We start from the raw sequence: 17298 nt of genomic DNA on the forward strand, positions 1-17298 counted from the left end.
AAAGTGCCTCGAGTTTTCGTCCGCGGATTGTGTTCGTATGTCATCCGGAACAACGTCCTCTACAAACGAAACTTCGAGCACAGTGGTGAGACGTTTCTACTTCTCGTACCATCGTCGCTGCGAGCTGAGATCTTAGAAGCTTGCCATGATGACCCTGCAGCTGGCCACTTGGGCGTTAGTAGGACTCTGGCGAGAATCCGCCAGAAATATTACTGGCCGAAGTTGATGAATTCAGTGCAGCACTATGTCAAATCATGCCAAGATTGTCAAAGATGCAAAACACCGCCACTCAAACCAGCAGGTTTTCTGCAACCGATACAGCCACCAGCAGCACCCTTTGAACAAATAGGAGTGGATTTACTTGGACCATTTCCCGTATCAACCTCAGGAAAGCGGTGGATTGTGGTAGCCACCGATTATCTGACTCGGTATGCTGAGACATCTTCTCTTACAAAAGGAACCGCCATTGAAGTGGCTCAGTTTTTTGTCACACACATAGTGTTACGACATGGCGCACCTAAAGTACTCATAACAGACAAAGGAACAGCTTTTGTTGCCCGTTTGATGCAGTCTGTTATGCAACTAACGCATACTGCTCATAGAAAAACCACAGCGTACCATCCGCAAACCGACGGCCTGACTGAACGGCTCAATAGAACGCTCGCTGACATGATCTCAATGTACGTGGACGTCGAGCATCGGACATGGGACAGTATTCTACCATATGCCACCTTTGCGTATAATACTGCAGTACAAGAAACGACACATTTCACGCCATTTGAACTTGTTTACGGTCGGACAGTAACAACGACACTAGACGCGATGTTACCTGTAGACAACAGCGCTGAAGACGACCCTGACGTTAGCGAGTACATAGAAAGGGCAGAAGAAGCACGGCAGTTGGCAAGGCACCGTATCGTACAACAGCAAAACGTCGGCGCAAACCGATACAACCTAGGGCGAAGAGAGGTACAGTACAACCCCGGAGACAAAGTGTGGATATGGACGCCTGTACGTACGCCCGGTCTTTCGGAGAAGCTACTGCGCCGTTACTTTGGCCCCTACAGAGTACTTCGCCGGCTAAGTCCCTTAAATTACGAGGTAACTCCTGAAGGCCAAGTCTGCTCCACACGACGCAGGACTCGCCCAGCGGTCGTACACGTAGTACGAATGAAGCCTTACCATGAAAGGCATTGACTACTAGAATTTGCACGTACGATCAAGCCTAGCACCAGCCATCCTCTGACCACTGTCGTTTTAAAGCAGTTGGCTTCTCTATAGGCCTTTTCTACGCATCGGGACGATGCTTCTTCGGAGGGGGCTAATGCCGCCAGCATTGCGAGAACACAAGACGACCGCCACATCCCAACTGCGTTTCAAAGAGCCGCCACACCGCAAGCGTCAAGAAAAGCATCGCAAGGCAACGCTGGGCCGGTGCTGCCAGACCGACGGCTCGTGCGCGAGAATCGGACTGGCACGCGACAGGAGGGACAAAGAGAACGACGTGAGAAGAAGCGAAGCTCAAGGGACGTTTTTGTTGACGGGCACAGGTTCGCCCAGAATAAATTAGTTTGCATAGTAATGGCCGTCGTAACTGTTGGTTACAATATATATATATATATATATATATATATATAGAGAGAGAGAGAGAGAGAGAGAGAGAGAGAGAGAGAGAGACGGGGAGCACAGGCACCACGATCACAGCCGGTAATTATATAACCGCATACTATCACAGCACATGGTCACTTGCACCACAACACCAATTCAGGGGCAAGGGTAAAGATAGATAGAGAAAGGAGAGAAAAGACAGTGGTCGAGTCCACTGACTCGTCTATAGCATGCATATTTAGCCACCAGACATCACAAATTGCCGTGCACGTGATGTTTCCCTTCCCCGCCGAGTCAAAGACCGGCCAAGACCCACCCACTAGGGCCTCCAGAGCCGTGCCTTTTCGGATGACCGAGGGATCATTGATTCACGGATCAACACGCACGACGACAACGCGCCTCGGGACGGAACGGGTGTGCTCATCAGAAAGCACAAAGAGAGATAGAGAGAGAGAGAGAGAGAGAGAAACTGTGTCAGTAAAGAAAGGAGGCGTATCTGATGGTTCCCTTGTTGACCCCTTCCTTTTTGTTCGGCCTGCCACCAGCGTGCTCTTTCTTTTTTCTTCTATAATTCGACGACGCACGTTGAACTTGCTCAGTTCCTGTGCTAGTGTTTCTTTTTTTTTCAATTGTATTTTAGTCTTCCGAATATGTGATACCTGTTATTTAAGTGACCCTATGCCGCATCTTGACGGATCCGAAATGGAAAAACGCTTGTGCTGAATTCTTAGACTGTCACCGACTTGTAGTCAGTGACAACTTAAGAATTCAGTGCAAGCTCCACCCAGGAAAACGCCATGCACCTGCTGTTCACCTCTGAAAGAGATCAAAGCCAGCTGAAGTACGCCCACTCGTAGTGGGTTTGCTCTGCCAAGGCAAATCACAGGCTCACAGGAAAATAAAAGCTCCTTGTTCTAAGCTAAAATATTACGTTTGGGCTGACCACTAATGTCAGAACTCCCATAATATTTCCCAAGACGTTCAAGTTTAATCCTAAAACCAGTGACAGAAAGACAGGTCTGCACATAAAAAGAAAAAAAAAGGAAAAAATAACAGTAAAGGAACAAAAGTTTTCAAAACTGGTACAGGCACTTTTACGTAACAGAAACAAAGAAACATAATTGGCTGTCGGCCCCGAGCAAATCGTGCTTGAGTTGGACATCGTGCCAATAACCTTTTTATTCTTACGTTGTCACCGACTATAGATTTAGTTGAACTAGGAAGCACACCAGGTGGTCGAGATTAATCCGGAGCGCTCTACTACAGCGTCTGTTGTTACTAACATCTTGATGAGGGCTATCTGATTCTTGTTTAGAACCAAGGTTGAACAACGCTAATAAAACAAGCACACGAAGAAACAAATACCACAGACAAGCGCCGACTACCAACGGGAAGTTTATTTGTTGTTCAAGAGCCATTTTATACCGTTTCCAGTATAGGCATGAATAAAAGGAAAATCGGACATCCACCCGTTCGTAGCAATTTCTACAAAGGAAACCCATACGGGTTCCTCGAAAGAAAAGCCTCATAGTTGAAGAAAAATTCGTCCTGGTCCGGGACGAATTTCCGCAGAACTACTACGTCAAACTCTTGCCTTTGCTTCGTGTTGTCAAATTCGACTTCGCCCTGCCATCTGCTAGCCGCCTGGTTACCTCAGATGGTAGAGCGGCTGCCCCGGAAAGGCGGTGGTCCCGGGTTCGTGTCCCGGACCAGGACGAATTTTTCTTCAACTATGAGGCTTTTCTTTCGAGGAACCCGTATGGGTTTCCTATGTAACAATTGCTACGAACGGGTGGATGTCTGATTTTCCCTTTATTCATTACTTCTCTCCACCTTGCGGGTTTCCGCAGAACTACTACGTCAAAGTATAGGCATGAGTGCACCAGTCACATATACACCAGCAAAATCATAATCTTTATTGCAAAAAAAAAGCTACTTCTTTTTCCGGCCAAGCAAGAGAGGGAGCGCTTACACTGTTATCCCCTAAGAGGAAAAGGGAGATAATAGAGGCATATCAAATTCGAAAAGGAGAAGAAAAGGACATGAGTAAGCACTCCCTGTCTTGCTTTGTCGGAAAAAGAAGTAGCTTTCTCTTTTGCGATAAAGATTATGATTTTGCTGGTGTATATGGGACTGGTGCACTCATGCCTATACTGGGAACGGTATAAAATGGCTGTTGAACATCAAATAAACTTCCCGCAGTCAGTGCTTGTCTGTGGTATTTGTTTCTTCGTGTCCTTGTTCCATTCGTGCTGTTCGACCTCCCCAGTTCTCTTATTACCCACTGCGCACTTTCGGCACGTCGAACCCCACAACTCGACTATAATTTGATTTCCAATGCGATCCCGTGTTATTGGAAGCGTCCCTTCACTTTCCTCTCGCGATTCTATGGCAGTTGCAGCCTCCAAGGGTCTCTTCCTTTCTCCCACACCCGCCGGTCCGACGACGCAACGCCGCGTGACAAGGCATCACCTTCGACACTCCGTGGAGGTTGCTCACCACGGTAAACAACGACGCGAGAGAGAGAGAGAGAGAGAGAGAGAGAGAGAGAGGAGGGTTTCTCGACCGAGGGGCATGCTGCGCTGACATCGGATCGGGCCAGAGCACGGACGACCTCGGGGCCCTGCTGGCGCGGCGGCAGCCGCTTGTTTCGCTTCAAATTGGGTCAAGTCCTCACGCGCGCGCGCGCGAGCGCGCTCCTCACGCGAGCAGCCCCAACGCCGCCCGTACACGAGTGGTGCGCGGAGTCGCCTATGCGCACAGCGCTCGCGTCACGGCCCAAAATGGAGTCGCAGTGCGCGAGACTGTGGTCCTGCTTCTGCGCGTGGCGGCCGCACTTCTCGGGCGCGCACGCGAGTGCGACCAACCGGTGGTCACGTGCGCGCGCAGTGCCGTACGCAGATTCGACGGGCGTATGATAAGTGGTGGAAGCACAACCACCGGAAGACCAACGTGTGGGACGGCGACAGGATCACGTCTCGGTCAAACACGTGACTCCAAGACAACACGATGTATATTTAGTAAATGCGCAAGAATGTTTTAAATTTCGTCCAGTTCTTTTCTTCCTGGGTCTTCCCTGTATGTAAGCTAATAAAGCTGATTTATTGATTGATTGGTTGATTGATTGATGGATTGACTGACTGAAACCTTTGACGCAACTGGACGAAGCCGACTAGAGAGTGACGTTTTCAAAGTTTTTGTATTCTGAGTCATGATGTTAGGTGAAGGACCTACAGGTTTTACTGTTGTATAGAAACTACGGAAAGTACACGACGTCCACAAGTACACAACAGTAGGCTTTGCAGCGGAAACCTTAGTACATTTATGTGGCGCCCTAGGGTGGCGTCGCAGGCCTGAATGAAAATGTTTACTTGGAGACTGCCTTCACGGCTTTCGTGAAGTGATTCTTGTTTGTAAGAAGTAAGGAAGGGTACTGCGTGAGACGCGCTGTTAACTGTATTTAACATTGCTGTACGCAGGGCCAGAGGTGTAAAACAGTGAAGGGCAGTGAGGAGACGTAGAGCGCTCGAAGTAGTAGTTATGAGCGCCGTAGCGCAGAGCGAGGAGAATGATAAATAAATCTTGTGCTTTTTACGTGCCAAAAACACGATATTATGAGATACGCCGTGGTGGGGGACTCCAGATTAATTTCGACCACCGACTCTGGTCGAAATTCTTGAACGTGCACCCAATGCAGGGTACAGTGGCGTTTTTGCATTTCGCCCGCAACGAAATGCGCCCTTCGTGGCACGGATTTGAACCCGTGCGCTCGGGCGTGCAGTGCAACGTCAAAGCCACTACGTCAGCACGGCGGGTAAGAGGACAATGAAGAAAACGGCACGGGCGCTGACTCACAACTGCATGCAGCTGCGCGGAACGCAGCTGCAACCTTACAACGAAGATCAGAAAGACCTAAAAGTGAAGGGGAGGACGCAATCGATAGCCATCTATACTTGTCACAGGTCACCCCATTTTCAAAAGCAGTTGAGGTGTCGAATCTAATCGACCCTATGTATACATAATTCATGTGAGCTGTCACGCGCGTACTTCACACAAATTCCGTTTTTCCCGTGATTACGCTTCTTTTCGTGCTTTTCTTCCCCTTGTGTTTCGTTTTTTCATATTATGCTTTTTTTTTCTGCTAGCACGAATGAGTTACTTGCAGACTCCCTGTATATGCCTGGTCGCATTTTCAGAAATAACTGTTCTTTTTCTTTTTGTCACTGAGGATGCCGGAAGATTGCATAACCGTCTCCCCTTCTTGATATGGTAGGCTTCGAGCATAATTATTTTCTCTGTCCAAGTTTTCCTTTCCTCAAAGAACACCATACGAACGCGGCGAAACGTGGATGAGCTCTTAAACGGACCAAAAGAACAAAAAGAAACTAATATTTGAACTGTACAACCACTTTTCTACACTTGCGGACAACTTTTTTGGGGCGAAATGCGAGAACACCCGTCTACTTAGCTTTAGGTCCACCTTAAAGAACTCCAGGTGGTCGAAATTTCCGGAGCCCTCCACTATGGCGTGCCTCATTATCAGAAAGTGGTTTTGGCACGTAAAACCCCATAATTTAACTTTCTGTGGCAATGAAGGGAAAGCTACGGGGGCGGAGCTTCTGCACATGTGTTATCGCGCCAAGTAGACCGCCAGTGTTCGACAACGCTTCTGGTTGCTCGGAACGGACGCTGAATCGACGCCTCTTCCAAGTGCGACGTACGGTATCGCGTTTGCCCAGACGCGGAAGGTACGAACCGCAAAATAAGTAAACCTTTACTTTAGGTGGTGTGTTTTGTCCTATTTAACCGCTGCTAATAAAGAGGTTTATGTTTTCTCTTCCCGAGCTTAAACTAACGTGGATGAAAACACGGGACTCTTTTCAGAAGCGCTCTCTCTTGTGAGCGCCTTGCCTCCGTAGCTTTCCCTTCATCGCTACAGAAAGTTGTCCGCGAGTATATGTACTTTTTCAACGATGAAGCCCCTTGCTCCGCCGTAATACACTCTGGCTTGCGCTAATTGCGCGCGAACCCCTGCGTAGAAGCATCAGAGGAGCTGGCGCACGGGTCTGTGTGCTCCTGCGCCCCAGCCCATACAAGAGGTTCTCGCTAGTTCCCATGAAAATGTCCGTGTTATCAATAAAACCCCTCCTACCGTGAGAAGAGGCACGGTAAGCTATAGGAAAGGTGCAAATATGGAAGACAGGTGGCGCGACGCCGCTTTGAAATTCCCGCACCCGACAGCCGTGACGTCACCGATTTTGAAGGCGTCTGCTCGGCGAGAGTTAATTTTCTTGTCGGTAAAGGTCGACTGTATTGTATTTCAACCGACTTTTACTTGGCGATCGTGACCCATTTACAAAGAATTTTTAATCCGTGACTCGCAGTGACGCATCAGTACTGAGATTTTTTTAAAAATATTATTTTTATATGAAGAATGGAAGTTCAATAACTATCGTTTTCTTTTTATTATTAAGGTTATTAGCCCGAAATGAACAAAGCTAGTTTTAGAAAGCCTCCGCTGCGCAAATAAAGTTAACGATACTCGGACGTCACGTAGTCGTCTACTCTGAGCACTCGGCTGCCTGAGAACTGTGAGATATGTAGAGTTTCATAGAAAAATTACTAGAGGAAACTCTATCGCTGCGATCACTCGGCTACCATGAGAATGATGGATAGTATGTGGATTTGTCCGATATTCGTCCTTGTAGTTTCAGCCGTTCTTGTCGCGTTATTTATAGGTGGTGTCAAAAACCCGGCGTCTGTAACCTCTCTCCGGCTTCCACAATCGCTCCCGTCTCACGCACCCAGCAAAAGTATAGACTTCGAGATCTGCATCTTTCGCCCAGAGGGCGCCACCACAGGGGTGTGGATGCTTGCTGCGGTAAAGCTAGGGAGACTATGGAGCATGTTTTATTCGAATGTGAAGACGTCTACCCAGCGGTCGATTTAGGCGCCACTGGCCTGACCGGGCCTGACCGGGGTACAGGACCGGGGTAGTTGGAGAAGTATGGGAGAGGCCTTTGCCCTGCAGTGGGCGTAACTAGGCTGATGATGATGATGATGATGATGATGATGATGATGATGATGATGATGGCCTCCTTGAAGCACTTGGGTTCAGCGAGAGCAGTGGGAAAGTAAACATGTCCGCAACAGGCATTAGTAAGAAGCGATTGGAGGATTGGTAAAGAAAAGTAGGGAAACGACAAAAGACGGTGACGTACAAAAGCAGAGTTCGAAATAGGGGATCATAAAATTTGGGTGGGGTAGTTTATAGTGTTTTTTTTCCTCTTTTTTATTGTTTAGCCTAGTAGGGCATTAGGCAGTATAATAGCAAGAGCTTGGTGGCGCAACCCACCGCCCCGTTCCAAAGGGGACGCTCATAACATCCATCCATCCATCCGGATACGGATACCACCTATTTACGCTTTATCTATCTAAATTTCCTTGCAACCATAGTTTTATAAACACAGCAATCTAGTGAGCTTCTGAGCAAGCGCGTAGTTATGTGAATAGTTGCACTTGCAGTATACCACAATATTTCGTTGAACAAAACCAATTTGCAAAGTCAAAAAGCCGTTCGAATTCAGAACGAGGAAGTTTAGTCAAATCTTAAGAGCAAACAAATAGCTCAGGCATTTTCAGCAAAAAAAAAGAAGAAAAAAAGGAAGTGCCGCTATCGAGGGCGCCTGGCACGTTCGTTCTTCGTCCTCATGCTGGAATAAATGGCGGCTGAAGACGCGCTGCTCGCGGCTCTTCGGCCGTATAGTCCTTCACCTTACTTGAAGCCCGACCTATCAGACAACGAGGTGCTCGGACTTTACACTGGTGCCAAACCCGGGACCGGTTTGGCACCAGCGTACCCGGACTGGTGCCAAACCCGGACCGGTTTGGCACCAGTCCCGGGCTCTACCTGACCTGTAAAGATGCGCATGGCAAAAGCTTGCGTAACTCTGCTAAAACAGCTTTCACTTCCTTGGCTCGAGCCTACTGGAGCTTCACTGGGTGCCTGACTTGCGAAGTTTATAACTGACACACTCGAATCCCTTCTTCGATATATTTTTGACCGATTCAACGATGGCTCTTCGTTGGATTCGAAGTGTCGCTACGAGGTGGTAACAGTGCGTCAAAAAAAGGGTCCCTGAAATTCATGATAGCACTGACTCATCTCAGTGGAACGACTCTTCTGGAAAAGAAAACCCAGCAGACCTAGATTCGTGGGGCCACTTCTGCCCGGTCTCTGACTGAAAGCAAAATTCGGTGGAGAGGATCGGCTTGGTTAGCATGACAGGAAGAATGGCCCGAGCAGTCGGCTGGCCAATCTGACTACTTTACAAGACGAGGAGTGAGGAGTAGACGCTGTTACGCTCTATGCTTCATCTGCATCGGTGCCCCCGGTCTTCGATTTGTCGAGACATAGTTCTTGGTTGCGGGTGCTACAAGTCACAGCATGGATAGTGAGGTTTGTAGTAGCGCGCAGCGGCCTGCCAACTCGCCAAAGGACGCCTAACATCGGAGGAGCTTGCCGCTTCTGAAACTTATTGACTTTCAATTACCCAAAAGCAGCGATTTCGGCTTGAAATATCAGCCCTCCGAAAAGGACGCGATCTTCACACGGCATCTAAAATAAAATATGTCTACCCCTTTCTTGCGGAGGAGACTGGTTTGCTGCGGATTGAAACAAGAATTTGCGAATGTCGCGGGCCAGGACGGCATCAAGCTCCCCATAATGCTTCCCTGTGATCACCGGCCGCGCCACCGAACTCATCGCAACGTGCTTGCACAGGAGGCTTTATAACGCGGCAGTCGCAACGACCATCGCAGAACTCCGCAGGCGCTTCTGGGTGACGTATACGCGAAGTGGTGCGTGAAAAGGGTGATCGGGCGGTGTACCTGGTGCGCACGCTTAAAGGTGAAGACGGCGACGGCTCCAATGGCAGCGCAACCTGCTGACCGAGCGAATGTGTCTAAACCGTTTGACATTGTTGGTGTGGGGTATATGTCTGTATATATATACAGACATATGTATATGTCTGTATATATGTGTATATGTCTGTGTATATGTGCATATGTGTTCAAACAAATAATTGGTGTGGATTTTACTGGACCAGTATACCTGAAATGTGAGCCTACACAGAAATCCTACATCGTGCTGTTTACCTGCGCGGTAGTTCGCGCTATTCACCTGGAACTTGTCTTGCGCTCAAGGGCCGACAGTTTCTTACAGGCTTTCCGGCATTTTGCTGCACGTCGTGGATTTCCCGCGGTGATCTACTCTGAAAATGCTCTGGGCTTTAACTGTGCTTCTCGTGAACTTCGCGCTGTGTATGACATTGTTTAAGGGAGTGAGGTTGGCGATTATCCGTCGGCTCGTCGCATTACGCGGAAGTTCTCTGCTGAACGTGCTCCTTCGTGGAGTGGATTTTGGGTCCGTATGTGCGGTCAGTGAGTTTGAGGAAAAGCTCTAGGAAGGTCATTTCTAGATTATGATAACATGAGCATGGTCCTAACAGAAATTGAAGCGATCATAAACACTAGACAACTGACGCATTCATATCCTGCATCAGAGAAACCAGAAGTCCGTTTCTCACATGGCAAGCGATTGATGGCACTTACTTACATGCAAACTGTGACCCTAGTGTCTAGCTACCATACTGAGCTGCTTATAACATGCATACAGCGCGAAGTGATGCAAATGACTTCTGGAATCGCTGATAGAAGAAATATTTAGTACCCCTCAGAAGCGCTCATAGTAAGCCACTGTCGGACACCACTAGCATTGTTGAAAGCAATGTTGTCATAGGGCGTCATAGTGCGCAATGACTCCGCGCCCAGACTGTTGCGGGAACTTGCACGTCTTCTGGAGAACATTACGAGAAACGACGGAATTGCGCGCGTGTGTCGACTGAAGATTGGAAACGGCAATGTAGTCACGCGGCCGATACATCACTTGTACTTCCTAGAAATGCACCCGTAGCACTTCGTGGGCCGGGAGTGTGAAGAGCAAAAAAAAAAAAAAAAAAAAAAAAATAAACTCGCACAAACAAAGAAAAAGGAAGGGTGAAGACTGAGGGCGCGTGGCATCGGAGTTCTTCGTTCTTCTTGCTGGAATGAACGGCAGCGCGTAGGCCGCGCTGCTCTCGGCTCTTAGAACGTATTGTACTTCCCCATACTTGAAGCCTGGTCTACCGGACAGCGAGGTCCGCGGACTTTACATCAAATCCGTGCATCAGTCATCGTTGTCGTGCTGGCTGAAACGCCATACCTGCACATCGGGTAGACACTAGAGCGCCAGAGTTTCGCCTAGTAATTTCTGTAGGAAACTCCATGCCGTGAGTTACCCGAAACACGACTTCGTCGAGTGTTCTGCAGCCTCCCGAGTTAAACGTATAGACAGTCTGCCATCCCAGGTGAAATCTCGTCACTTGACATGCGTGCCTGGAAGTTATCTCAACAGCAGAGGGCGGTGGAGAGGGGGTTGAGCAGGTGACCCGTAGTCCGTGGAAACGCGAGCTTTCTTGATGAGTGTGATGAAACAGGCTACATAAGGCCTGACCTTTAGTGGTGGCTCTCACCGCACCAACCTTTCAAAGGTACTGGAATTTCGCTTAACCGAAGCCACCCTCTATCGCATCCGCGCCGCGTCAGCGCCAGCTATAGCGTGGCTGTGCAAGACAGGGCTTGGCGCGTCATCCTCGTGTGCATTCTGTCAAAATAATTGTTACGTCAGCCATTGATTATTGGTGTCCAGAATTGGAAGTAAAATGTTAACTGTTAATTGATGAGCAGAAACGCAAGAAGGCCCCCATCGCAAACGCGGGTGGCATTTCATTCCAGCTAGTGCATTGTACGTATAGGAGAGAGGTGCTTCGGCTCCTCGTAAAGTTCCTATGTGATAAAGAGCAAGAGTGCGAGTAGCAAGCCTTGCGTGTCGACGTGGATGGGGTGGCGTGCAGATTCTTGCGCCCCGGTTCAAATCACTCGTGTTACAAGATGGAACGTGACGGGGTTCAGACTCTACCGCAATTAATAAGTGGCGATCGGGTGGAGCGGAATATCGCCGTCAACTTTTGCAAGGATCATGACCGCCTGCAGGTATGAACACTCGTCCAGCTAATCCCACCGAGATATGTGTGGGTAGGTTATGGACGGCATAGCAGGTAATCCTGACGGACAGGGTTTCTTCCGACTCACCTTGGCTTTCTTTTTCTGCAGGGAACCGTCTTCTGGGTCGTTGGATAAAGTGTCCATCATGGTGCGCGCGGTAGCGCGGCTCCCTTGCAATGCGTCTCCGGTATACACGCTTCCGAGTGACTCAGCGGCTTTAGCTGCACCTGTAATAGGAAAAGGAAGTGTGTAAGTGTATAGAACGCGTGGAATACGGCACGACTGCTAACGTCGCCTTTAGCACTTCCAGGTCTCACTTTATCTTTATTTTTTTTTCAAGTGAGCAATCCTGGACAAAGTATAGATAGATGTTCACCAGTACTTGTAAAACTGTTTTTACCATAAAACAGCTTGTACGACCAAATGCCAGTGAATCGGGATGTTGGACATATCATTAGCGAAGGCAGCCAGCTGGCTAATGGCAAGCAGCACTTACGAATAGAAAAAAGAAAAAAACTTTGTGCATTCTTATCTATTTGTGCATTCTGCCCTTTCCCAATCTGTATTTTGCACCTTCCCGCCTCTGTCATCGTCGTCACCCATCTTGTCCGTATTTCTTCCGCTCTTCTATTTCGCTCAGCGCATATTAGCTGGCTATATAGTGGGTAACTATCCTTAGATAGATAGATAGATAGATAGATAGATAGATAGATAGATAGATAGATAGATAGATAGATAGATAGATAGATAGATAGATAGATAGATAGATAGATAGATAGATAGATAGATAGATAGATAGATAGATAGATAGATAGATAGATAGATAGATAGATAGATAGATAGATAGATTGTACTGTTATTCATATCAATTCTCGTACACCAAAATCAGGCCTACCAAAGACTAACGAAGGGCTTGAGTGGCAGCGCCTGGCAGACAGCGAACATTAGCACAACAAAGGACAATAGAGATGTTGCAACGAACTCCACAAACACAAAAAAGAAGAAAAAATTAACAACACAGAGAGACAGATATAGAGGCATAACTATTACAACATCAAAAGGGATGACAGCAATGCGAAATTAAGACAGTAACACTAAATGACATAATTATGGGGCAGGAAGCAACGCGGAGACAGACCGCAAAGTTTTTTTCAAGGTGTATTTTGTTCTCATGCGGAATACACTAGGTGGCAGGCTATTCAAACAGGCAGGTACATAGTATTGACGTGTGCGCTTTCCGCACCGGTTTGAGGAGCGAGGAATGCCGTAACGGTATTTTCTTTCTCCATTTCTTTCCTATTCACATAAAACACTACTGACCCGTGTTCACGGGACAGTTCATAAGCCATAATGATTTGTCATCGAATACCAGTCAATATATATATATATATATATATATATATATATATATATATATATATATATATATATATATATATATATATACGAGAAGAACGGGGGTTAACCGAGGGGCCCGATCTTCTTTAGTCATATCATAAGTAGCCAACAAACTCTGACACCAAGGACAATTAGGGGGAATTACTTGCGCTTAATAAATTAAGTAAAGAAACGATAAATTAATGGAAATGAAAGTGAATGAAAAAAACAACTTGCCGCAGGCAGGGAACAATCCCACAACCTTCGCATTGAGCTACCGCGGCGCCGTTCCCCATCCACTTTCTTGGGTGTTTATGTTTCCTAGTAAAACCTCAGGAGTGTTAGCCAGCGCCCCCACTCGCAGACCTTGGCGGCGGATGTGGAACATCCTTTCTGCTGCAGGCGTCACGAGAACGTATCTTTTTGGGTGAAGGCAACCGGTCGATAAACCCCCACATGCTACCTAAAGGCATCCATGTTGCCGCTTTCGGGACCCTCGTTATGTAATAAACGAGAAGAAATGGAGTTAAACGAGGGGCCCGATATATATATATATATATATATATATATATATATATATATATATATATATATATATATATATATATATATATATATATATATATATATATATATATATACAGGCTTCAAAGTTCAGCACGCAGGACCCGACGTAACATATGCAGGAAAGAGACGAGGCACCGTTTGGAAGAGGTATATAGTAAACGTTTTCGGCTGATGTACCAGCCTAAAACGTTTAGTAAATATGTCTTTTAAAAGGTTCGTCGTCTCTTTTCTACACGCACACGCACGCGCATGTACACACACGCACACACACACACACACACACACACACACACACGCGCACGCGCACGCACACACAAACACGCACGCGCACACACACGCACGCACGCACACACACACACACACACACAAACACACACACACACACACACACACACACACACACACACACACACACACACACACACACACACACACACACACACACACGCACACACACACACACACACGCACGCACGCACACATGCACACATGTACACGCACGCGCACGCGCACGCTCGTACGTATAGTACTTCCGATGCAGCTTTCTGTTGCTCAATACCTGCTAAGTGAAAGTGTTTTTCCTAGCATGGAAGAAGCGCGCGAATACACGCAAAGTGCCTCGAGTGGCCAGTCGTGCAGCAATTTTGCGTGTATTCGCGGGCTTCTTTTACGCTCTTAAAAGACTTTTATGTAGCAGGTACTGAGCAACAGAAACCTTCTTCATATTGCTCATGTTTTTCATGTTGCTCTACAATTTTCTAATTGACACTTTTGATCTAATTATAATATCTAAAAAGTTGAATAACTAAGACTGAGTACGTAATTAGGCGGAATGCAAGAATAATCCAAGTATCTCCAAGCAACGGCAAACAAGGTTACCTTGGTTCTGTCCCGCTACATGGCATTTGCATATTTTTAAATCTTGGTGCATGATAGTTTGGACACTAAGCATATGTGCTAATCGAGATGGCAGCAACAAATAACGCCTTTACCTTTATATATTTTTGCGAAGAATGGTTTGCTGTGTGAGCGGTCGGCATGCTAGGTGACGTCAAACGCAGTCTTCAGTATCTCTTACCCCCGTTCGCATACGCTCGGAGATTTAAGAAACAGGCAAATATATCGCACCAAATATGAAAGCGAAGCATTTTGACCAACATTGGGCGTCCCAAGAATGGCAATCAAGACCGAGTGAGAACCTGTCTCTCCTCCTTAATCGAGCAATCGCGTGCGAGAAGCTCATTCTCGTGAACGCGTATATCAGGCCGTCTATCCGCCCACTAAATGCGGTTGCACTATAGGGCCTACAGGTGCTTATTTTTTCGTCGCCCCATTCATAGACAGACAAGTTTGTGACTAGCTGTAGGCGTGTCCTGGGCGGCGTCTGTATCCAAAGTGCTGTCGCCATCTTCGGCTAGCGGATTTCTATCCTAACCTTGGAGGAAGGAAAAGATGAGAGTGAGCATGACGTCATGCACCTTGTTTTTCCTTCCGTGCAGTTACGCACAAACAAAGCAAGGGCAGAAAGAGATAGACAGAATACGTACAATTCTTCGTATTCTTCCTATCATATCTTCCGAGTCCCGCTCTTCCACTTCACGCTAGCACGCGCGTGCTTCTCCCCTAATTGAGTTATGTGTACGAAAGGCTATCGACAAAATTAATAAAGGAGCTGGAGGCTTACTCCTATGACATAAATAGCGCGGCGTGTCGTCCGGTGTAGTACTTTTGCCAAGCTTTCAGCGCAACAATAACGAAAGAGAACACGGCCTCAAAGATTCGCAACACGGTGCGGAGAGGCTATGTTTAAATCTCGAACGCCAGCAGTGGATTCCTCTTCACGGTGTAGGTGGCGTCACTTACCTGAGCGCTCGTCGTATAGTTTTGATGCTTCGCCGCATAGCTTGGTTGTGTAGTGAGGGAGTTTACTTTAACGTCGAGCGAAGTTGTCTAGCACAGTTGGCCCTACCAATCCGTTATTGGCTGTGTGATTGCAGACCAGTGTAAAATAATATCAATTATGGGGGTGAAACTGAATTCTGGCTTCGTATTGACATCGCTGCGGATCTATACAAGAGTATGAATTGTTTGTTACGTAGCTGCTGTCCAATGCGAGAGTTCTTAAACGGTCCCTCACCTACACTTTTAAACAAAATTACACCCTTTGGGTCGTATCTTGCCACACAACGATAATCACCATATGTCTTGTCCGCATTTTCTTTCTTTAACGCTGCGAGCCCGGTACTTCCAAATGACGAACGGCGTGCGCGTTATCAGCATGACAGATCATTCTCGACATAAAATTAGCGAGCGTCGAGTTTTCAAGAAAGGAAACACAAGCAAGGCAGATGACGATTATCGTTATGTGGCAAGCTACGACCCAAAGGGTGTACATTTAAGAGTGTAGTCTGCCCGTTTTGAGCTGCCAAGCACAGTGCATATAATGCGCGCTCACGACCGTTTCTGCTAAGCACTGCATCGCTACGCGCCGCGGAAAGAGCTGAAATTTCAAACCAAGGGCGCCGCGCACGTATATCAGCAAGTGCACTACGTGCATATATATGCTGTGACGTCGCTTATATAGTGACACATGACACTTCGAGAATTTTTTAAGGCAACATCTGTTATTTGTGTAATCTGTCGCTGCAATAGACGAAATAAAGTTTAGAAAAATAATAATACACACAAATAGAATATTTTCGTGTTTTTGTTTTACTTCGCACCGCAGCAATAAAGTAGCACTGCCGTTTGGTCTGCTTGTGTCCCACGTGGTGCAGTCGCGCGCGCTGAGAGCGAAACCATGTCATTTTCTACAGTGTTCCAGCGCGCAATCATGCTCTGCGTTCTGCTTGCGTCTGTCTCAGTGTTTATGTAGCACTGACTTATACCGCTAGTCCCTTGTGCACGGCGTGCAAAATCGTGTGCTGTGCGAAACGAGACAACAGCTCGCGCGCGGCAAAAAAAGCGCGAGAAAAAAAAAAAAGAAAAAGAAGGCGGAGCCCGTGAAGTATGCGTTACGCGACCCTCGAGCGCTGGTATGGGGGAACGCAGGGAAGGAACTTCGCTTGCGGAGGCTAGATGGGGCAAGTGGAGAGAATATCCTTGTGGGCGGTGACGCCCGCCTCATGGAATCATGGGTTCGGGGCACTGAAATATTTCTATCTCGGCTCTTAATCAACTAATGTGAAAAATTATTGCGGTAGAACGCTCCCAAGAGGGCGCGTAACAACTTACAGCGCGTAACCAAAATTTGCTCACTGGCCTGGTGAGGGGCCCTTTAAAAAAAAAAAACCTCACATAGGAAAAGCCCGAGTGCCATAAGGCATTCAGCAGTGGTGTGATCGACTTTTCGATAACAGTGGCTTTCGCTGCTTCCGCAGAGTCGTGTACTACAGGTGTTAATGAGTTTCGCGCACTTTCTTGCTTCTTTATTTCCTGCCGGGATGTGTTTGACAGACGCATTTCGGCACACGCTGAAATGAATCGACGCCGGCGCCCCGTACGCATCATAAGAAAATACGTTATCGAAAAGGCAATTATCCGGGCAACAGTCTGCACTTGGCAGGACGATTAGTTCGAAGAACAACGACACATTTGTCCTTTCCTTTCGCAATGACATATAGTCGTTTGGGCGAACCGCAT

The 17298-nt window shown here is 47.3% G+C and overlaps 1 protein-coding gene across 1 annotated transcript in view; it reads right to left on the bottom strand.

Annotated features, from left to right (window-relative positions):
- The window catches only part of LOC142583036 (uncharacterized), a 211162-nt gene that overhangs the window by 13589 nt on the left and 180275 nt on the right, over positions 1 to 17298 (bottom strand). The window contains exon 3 of the mRNA XM_075693287.1: positions 11800 to 11939. Within this exon, the coding sequence (XP_075549402.1) occupies positions 11800 to 11859 (60 nt within the window). The 5' untranslated portion in view covers positions 11860 to 11939. The remainder of the gene's footprint in view (positions 1 to 11799; positions 11940 to 17298) is intronic.

This window comes from Dermacentor variabilis, chromosome 5, assembly GCF_050947875.1.
Source record: "Dermacentor variabilis isolate Ectoservices chromosome 5, ASM5094787v1, whole genome shotgun sequence".
NCBI classification, from domain to species: Eukaryota; Metazoa; Arthropoda; class Arachnida; order Ixodida; family Ixodidae; genus Dermacentor; species Dermacentor variabilis.